The sequence below is a fragment of the Manihot esculenta genome, chromosome 14 (assembly GCF_001659605.2).
Source record: "Manihot esculenta cultivar AM560-2 chromosome 14, M.esculenta_v8, whole genome shotgun sequence".
NCBI lineage: Eukaryota > Viridiplantae > Streptophyta > Magnoliopsida > Malpighiales > Euphorbiaceae > Manihot > Manihot esculenta.
The window spans coordinates 15,420,995-15,428,233 of NC_035174.2; the positions used below are offsets into that span (position 1 = coordinate 15,420,995).

At 29.4% G+C, this 7,239-nt stretch overlaps 1 protein-coding gene across 1 annotated transcript; it reads left to right on the forward strand.

The window, feature by feature from the left end:
* The first annotated feature begins 882 nt into the window (after positions 1–882).
* Positions 883–3,266, forward strand: LOC110630882 (ubiquitin-60S ribosomal protein L40). Its single transcript, XM_021778515.2, has 5 exons — positions 883–1,044; positions 1,199–1,285; positions 1,381–1,483; positions 2,800–2,866; positions 3,015–3,266. Exons 1-5 carry the CDS (start codon positions 942–944, stop codon positions 3,039–3,041), a joined length of 387 nt encoding a protein of 128 aa, XP_021634207.1. The 5' UTR covers positions 883–941; the 3' UTR covers positions 3,042–3,266.
* Positions 3,267–7,239: the final 3,973 nt, after the last annotated feature.

Sequence of the window (7,239 nt, forward strand, 5' to 3'; positions counted from 1 at the left end):
TTTTAAAACTAAAGTGATCGGTATTTAGTTTCAATAAAAAAACATCAATCGAATTACATTAATTTAAAAATTTAATTCGATTTTTTATTTATTTTGATTCGATTTTTAATTTTAAAAATTTTAATTATTTCGATTCGATTTAATTTTAATAAAAAAAAATCAAAAAAATTGAATTGAATGGAACCAATTAGTGATTATTATATATTATTTTAAATAGTATAGAGAGTTAGATTATATTAAGATTAAAATATTTTAATTAAATTTTTTTAAAAAAATTTATTAAAAATTTAAATCAATTAAATTGAACCAAATTAAATTGAATTAGACTGATTTGATTCAATTTAATTTTTAATCAAAATCAATTATAAATACTAAAATTTTAATTTTTAATTTATTAAATTCAATTTAATTTTAAATCAAACCAATAAAATATCACGGTTGAGCAGGGGAGAAGTGTTTTTTCAACTGATTTTTATTTTTTTTAATTGTAATATTATATTTTCCATATCTCATGATTTTATTTATTTTTCTATTTTTAACTCTTTTAAAATATTGTAAATTTTATTTTTAACATAACTTTTTATTAATTATTTAATTTTTTCTGAATTGAAAAGTCAAATAATTTTTTAACATTTAAATTAAATTCAATATTATTAATAATGATTTTATTATTTAATAAAACTTAATATCCTCTATTTATATTAAAGAGGAGTATAATTAAAAAATTAAAAGATGTCATTTAATTAAAAGAATTATTATTTTTTAATCTACATTGAAAGTAAATAAAAATCATGGAATGTTTTAAAACGGTTAAAAAAAAAAAAATTAAAAGCAGGAAACTTTGGAAAACCCTAGCTCTTAGAACCCGGAGTATAAAAACCGTAAAGATCAGTTCAGAAGCCGCTCTTCTTTTCAAGAGAGAAAGAGAAAGGAGAGGAAAGATGCAGATTTTCGTGAAAACCCTAACCGGGAAAACCATCACTCTCGAGGTAGAGAGCAGCGATACAATCGACAATGTCAAGGCTAAGATCCAAGACAAGGAAGGTATTCAATTGCAAGATATTTTTGTTTCTTTTCGTTTCTGTTTGTTATCCGAGAAAATCAACATTTTAGTCTGTTTCCTTGCCCTTTTATCAAATCAAGTGAATTTTCATTCTTTTGTAAGCTACTAATTTGAGAATGGGTGACTGTTGAATAGGAATCCCACCAGACCAGCAGCGATTGATCTTCGCTGGAAAGCAGCTTGAAGATGGCCGAACTTTGGCCGATTACAACATCCAGAAAGGTTGCTATATTTCTCTGAATTTACGAATTTATTAGCCTTCTGCAAAATTTTTAAATAACTAATTAAGTTCAAATGTATTTATTTTGTTTATGCAGAATCAACCCTCCATCTTGTTTTGAGGCTTAGGGGAGGAATTATAGAGCCTTCTCTTATGGCTTTGGCTCGCAAGTACAATCAAGACAAGATGATCTGCCGCAAGTAAGCCTACTCCTCTCATTTGTTTATATTACGTTGTGTTGAAGCTCCATTTTTAAGGTTGTTAAACCTGAGTATAGTGTGAGTGTTTAGATAAAATATTTATTTGGATGTACTTCAGTTTTTCCTTTGTTTTATGATGCATGTGTGAATGAGTAGTTCCATTATTCAATAATTATAGTCTTTCTGAATTAGGAAGCTTGTTATAGATCATGGGCTGTTTCTATAACTTTAGGGAACACCCTTAGCTTCTTTAGAGTGCACAAGAGGTGGTAGGAGTTCCCTGTATTAGCTTTTGTTTAGATTCAGTTGATTTTCATGGATGGTACTTATCTCTCCTACAATTTGAATTCAAAATTTGTTCTTCTGTCAATCCATTGTGCATACGTATTCTGCATGTTTTTGTGAATTAGTTTTGCTTGTTATAGATCGTGGGCTGTTTCTATAACATCAGGGAACTTACTTAGCTTCTTTGCTCTTAAAAGTGCACAAGAGGTCATAGGAGTTCCCAATATTAGTTTCCATTTTTCAACTTTGTCAGCTGGAGTTATTTTACGTTCAGTTGATTTTCATGGATGTTGCATTGTCTTTTCCTACATTGTTTGAATGCAAAATTTTTCTTGCTGGCAATCCATTATTCATATAGCAACATTAGTTTCATTTTTGGCATGTTTTTGTGAAGTTTTGGTTGGGAAAACAATGCAATGCAGATTTGGATAAGATCATAAGAATAAGGTGTCTACATTGTATGTGACCAAATGAATATTTATTTCCCATGCCGAACCATTTTTATTTATCTGAGTGTCACAACTAAAATAATTTATTTCTTGGAATTTGTATTTTAAATTTAACTCAAGACTATGAATCTGCTATGCCTAGGATGGCGCATTTTTTATTTTTTTTTTCTCCATAGTACTTTTCTTCATAATTATTCCTCCATTTTTCTTTTCAATTATTTCTTTTTATTTTTTGAGTTTTTCTTTCTGGGTCTTGAGGGGGCTATAAATTTGTGTGTAAGTTAGCATATGCTACATGCATATTATAGAATTTGCTTCTTTTCTTACTTGGAAATCCTACATCAAAGATTGATTTTCATTCTAAACTTCATTGACTGGGTGTGTGTATATATACATACACCAAAGACATTATGCTTTCATATGTGGCTATGGTTGCTTGATATCTGGCTAATATTTGCCAACTGTGCCGTGAGTTGTTTTCTTGCTTCTTGAGTTGCTGATCTGAATCATGTACATTGTATTTCAGGTGATATTATTTAATTGGATTGCTATGAATTATTGACTTTCATTTTGTTTTTCTAGGTGTTATGCTCGTCTGCATCCAAGGGCGGTAAACTGCCGGAAAAAGAAATGTGGTCACAGCAATCAGGTAGGTTCTTTGTTTAATTTATCACTTTATGCTCATTTTTTTTTATGTCTATTACTTTCTGACTTTTAGCTGATATGTAACTGACTTTCTACTATGTTGCCTTGACTCTCCTTGGTAATGCCGGAACCTTCTCATTTCTTCATTGCAGTTGAGGCCTAAGAAGAAGATCAAGTAAATTAAGATGCAGAGTGCATTTCGGGTCTTCAAACATTCAAGTGTTAGATTTGTTATTTTAGCTCATGGTTGCTTTAAATGTCAGTTTTTGGTTCTAGCAAACACTGTAAGAAGTTTTATCCAGACCTGTTAAATTTAGGACTTGCATTGTTTTTGAAATGTTGTTGACTTTATTTCAGTTGAACTTGCTACATTTCAGAGCGAATACCTTCTAGCACTTCTTTAATTCTCGATATTCTCTAGTGATCCTTTTGAGTTTTTCCTTCTCAGTTGTCATATTAGGCTTTTCTCCGTTTCAAACAGAAGCGTTTTTCTTAATTCAAGTATTACAGCTTAGTTACTTCATCAAATCAGTCTCAGACCTGCCTCAGGCTAAGAAAATTTTTTTTTTCTCTCTTTTTTAAAGATAGCCATTACAAATGCAGGCCTGAAGCCTCATTTATTCTGAATTTTGCTGACAAGTCATTTATTAAATCTAAAAAAAAATGTATTATGTCATTTTTAATGTTTTAAATAAAAATTTTATAAAATAATTTTTCCTCTCCTTGTCGAAAAGGAGCATAGGAGCTTGAAACTTTTCCATCACTTTTCTAGGAAAGAAAGATGCCCTTCTGTTCCTAAATTGACCTTATATGAAGAGTTTAATGTTTATATAGCTAAAGCCTAAAACAGTAATTTTAGATTTATTTAACCCATCAAATAATATGGAAGCTTATTTAGATTTTTTTTTTTCATTTTCTAACTTTTAAAGCATTCATAAAAATTAGTAAGTGAAAAAAAGAATAAATTATATTTTAATTTTTGAATTATATAATAATTAACGAATTAGTTCTTATATTTTAAAAATCGAATACTTAAACTTTTTTATTTTCATTCCGTCTAAATGTATAGCCCCTTTATCTGTTTTATCGATAGTTTAAAGGTAAATGGCTTGTCAAACCTTTGAAAATCATTTTTTTTCCTACAATAACCTTATTGTACTATACACTATATATAAAAGAAATTTTTACATCTAAAAACCCAAATTCTCCTTCCTTTCTCATTCTCTCCTCCGAAAATGACTAGTAAGTTGATAGATGTCTATTTCAAGCGATTTTGTGACATTTTATGATGTGAAGTTGCAAAATATTAACTGTAAATGCAGAAAAAAGGCTGAGATTTGTATTTTAGAATCTAGATAATCCAAATAAGCCTTATTACTATTGTAGGGACCATGTTTGTTGCAGCTTTTGCGGTTGGTGTGAGTCTCTAAATGCGAGCAAATGTTAGCTCAGGTGAAGAAAGAATTAATTTGGTAGTTTTGTTTAAAAATATAAAGAATGAGTGAAGAGAATAAAGCAAGATTAGAAATTTGTGTTAGAAAAGTTTGGGAGGATTGAATATGTATTAAGAAATTTGAAAACTTTATTGTTAAGTTATATATTTTTATTGCTTGTGGTAGTAGTAAAAATGGTGTAGTTATATGATGTGTTTGAATGAACGAAAGTCTTTGTTTTTTAATGGTTGCTCTGGCTATGAAAGATAGGAGAAATTGAAAATGGAAGAAAGTTTGAGGAATATCAGGGGCTGATGTGTTTTAATATATACAAATTGAAGGACTTAAGTGTTTATAATTCTTTGAATTTTATACCTAGAAAATTTGAGAAATGGCAGCAAGGTAGAAAATTCCAATTTGTTTTGTATTTGTATATAAAAAGAAATGAGTTAATGTTATATATTTAGTTGGATTTCATACTTAAAAAAAATTGAAAATGGTGGAAACTTTGAGAAAACTATAAATTTTGAATTCAGGGACTGATTTGTTTTAATGCATAAAATTTGAAGGATTTAAGTGTTAATAATTACTTGAATTTTATTCCGAGAATTTATATAAGTGTTAATAAAAATTAAAGGATTTAAGCCAAAAATTTTAAATTGTCTTATTTGAGGGACTGATGTATTGTAATTTCTGAAAATATGAGTTAAATGTTTCTAATTAGTTGAAGCTAAAACTAATGAATTTGAAAATCTGCAAAATGAAGCTGTCTAAAATAATATTTGATTGATCAAGTACTATCATATATAGAAAAGTTATTCAACATCTTGTTCAAAATGAATGTCCACAAATGCAAAAACTGTCTAAAAGTTGTCCAAAAATTGTTCAAAAAACTATCCACAATGCTGTCCAAATTCAAAAGCAAAATCCTAGCAAAAAATATTGTCGACAACAACTATGTCTAAAAATTTACAAATCAACACAAAATACATGTCAACAAACCAAAAAATATTGTCAATAATATGTACTCAATACATAGATTGTTGACTGTTGAGATCAAAAGCAACACTAAATGGAATATTTATGTTGTGTTGACTACCACTTGTCCCACTTTGTCTCCTATTTTCTGTATATGCCTACATAATAAACATAATGACATAGTTTTCAACACAAATATTACAAGTAAAACTTATATAAAATATATTCAAAACTTATCTGAATAGGTCCACCTTGACAGGTTCTTTTATTATGATCTAGCTTATTGCACCTTGCACAAACAACTATGGCATTTCTCCTTCATTTAGGTGTTAGTCTTGCCTCACCCTCTTCCCTTCTCCTAGCTTTTCTTGGTCATCCAAATTGCCTTTTAAATGGTAATGGTTGAAGTGATGGATGTTCATCATCTGCATCCAAGGTCCTACTAGGAATGAGATGTATTGCATGGTTGTAGACCTTTTTATAGGTTTCAACAGTAAATGTTTCCCTTTTGTACCTAGTAGCTCTAACAGTATGCTTGCATGGTAGTCTAGAGATAGCCCACCACCCACAAGAGCATGTCCTTTTATCCAAAGATATTGCAAATCTACATAGTTCTTTATGGACTTCATACTCCTCATTTCTCTCATGCTAAATTTTATAACCATCTCAATTTTCAACATTTACCCATTAAAATATTTCAATCCTATGCTTAAAGAATAAAATATAAACATAATTATAAACTATACTAAAAGCAAAAATATGAAAGACCCATTATCCTCGCCTTTAAGAATTAGGGACTACAAAATCTCTTTCTCCTCATAAAGCCTTTAGGCGGAGCCCCACTTGATGCCGCAATAAGGAATCAAGGACCACAAAACTATTTTACTCCTGAGAATGAAACCAGTAGACTAACTTGCTCTGTTACACAAATTAGGGGACCACGTAGTATTGTGGTCCTGTACCGCAATACAGATTTGGACTAGGATTTACAGTAATGTAGAGAAGGCCATCAATGTAGAGAAGGCAATCAATAGAGAGAAGGAAACCGGAGAGAAAAGAATCGCGATTTAGGCAGAATAGATTGTTTAATTCATGAACCATAGGTCTTAAAATTTCTAATTTAAAGAGAGACAATATAAACATTTTCTCACTAATAATTGGGAGAAATAGATGGAGAGACCGTATATTTGGACGAAATGAAAATAGAGGGGTTATAAGTATTCGATTTTAAAAATATAGGAACTGATCCATTAATTATGGTATAAATCAAAGACTATAGTCTAATTTACCCAAAAAAATTATTGATCAAAGGAAATTTAAACTATTTATAAAGAAAATTACTTTTTAAAAAATGTCATTTCTTAAATTTGAGAGTTAATTAACATCATCAGAATTTGTATATATGAATAGTATTCACATATTTTGTTTTTTAACATTTCAATTAAATAATTGGAAAATAAATTATGTTGTTAAAAACAATTTCTTTATAAGAGTTAATTTTTTTGAAAAAATAGATAAATCTCATAAATGTATATCTAAGTTGTAGTTTAAAATCTAAAGTTAAAATTATATTAATTTAATTACGATAGAGTGGAGTGGTCCTTTTTGCAGCAGGTACTACAACAACTGGGTTTTACTGATTATGTGGTGCAATTACTAATGCAGTATATTATTACAGTTCGATTTTCTGGTATGGTTAACGGAGTTTTGACTATGACTTTTTCTCTATTCAGAGGGCTGAGACAAGGGGATCTTTTATCTTCCTACTTGTTTTTATTTGTATCTCAAACTCTTTCCTATTTAATTACTCTTGCCAGAGAAGATGGTCGTCTCCAGCGTTTGCGAATCTCTCATTCTGCTCTTCCTTTGTCTAATATTCTATTTGCGGATGACACTTTACTGTTTGACAGAGCTATTAGAAGCGAGGCTAACCATTTGTTGGATGTCATTAGATCTTACTCTTTAG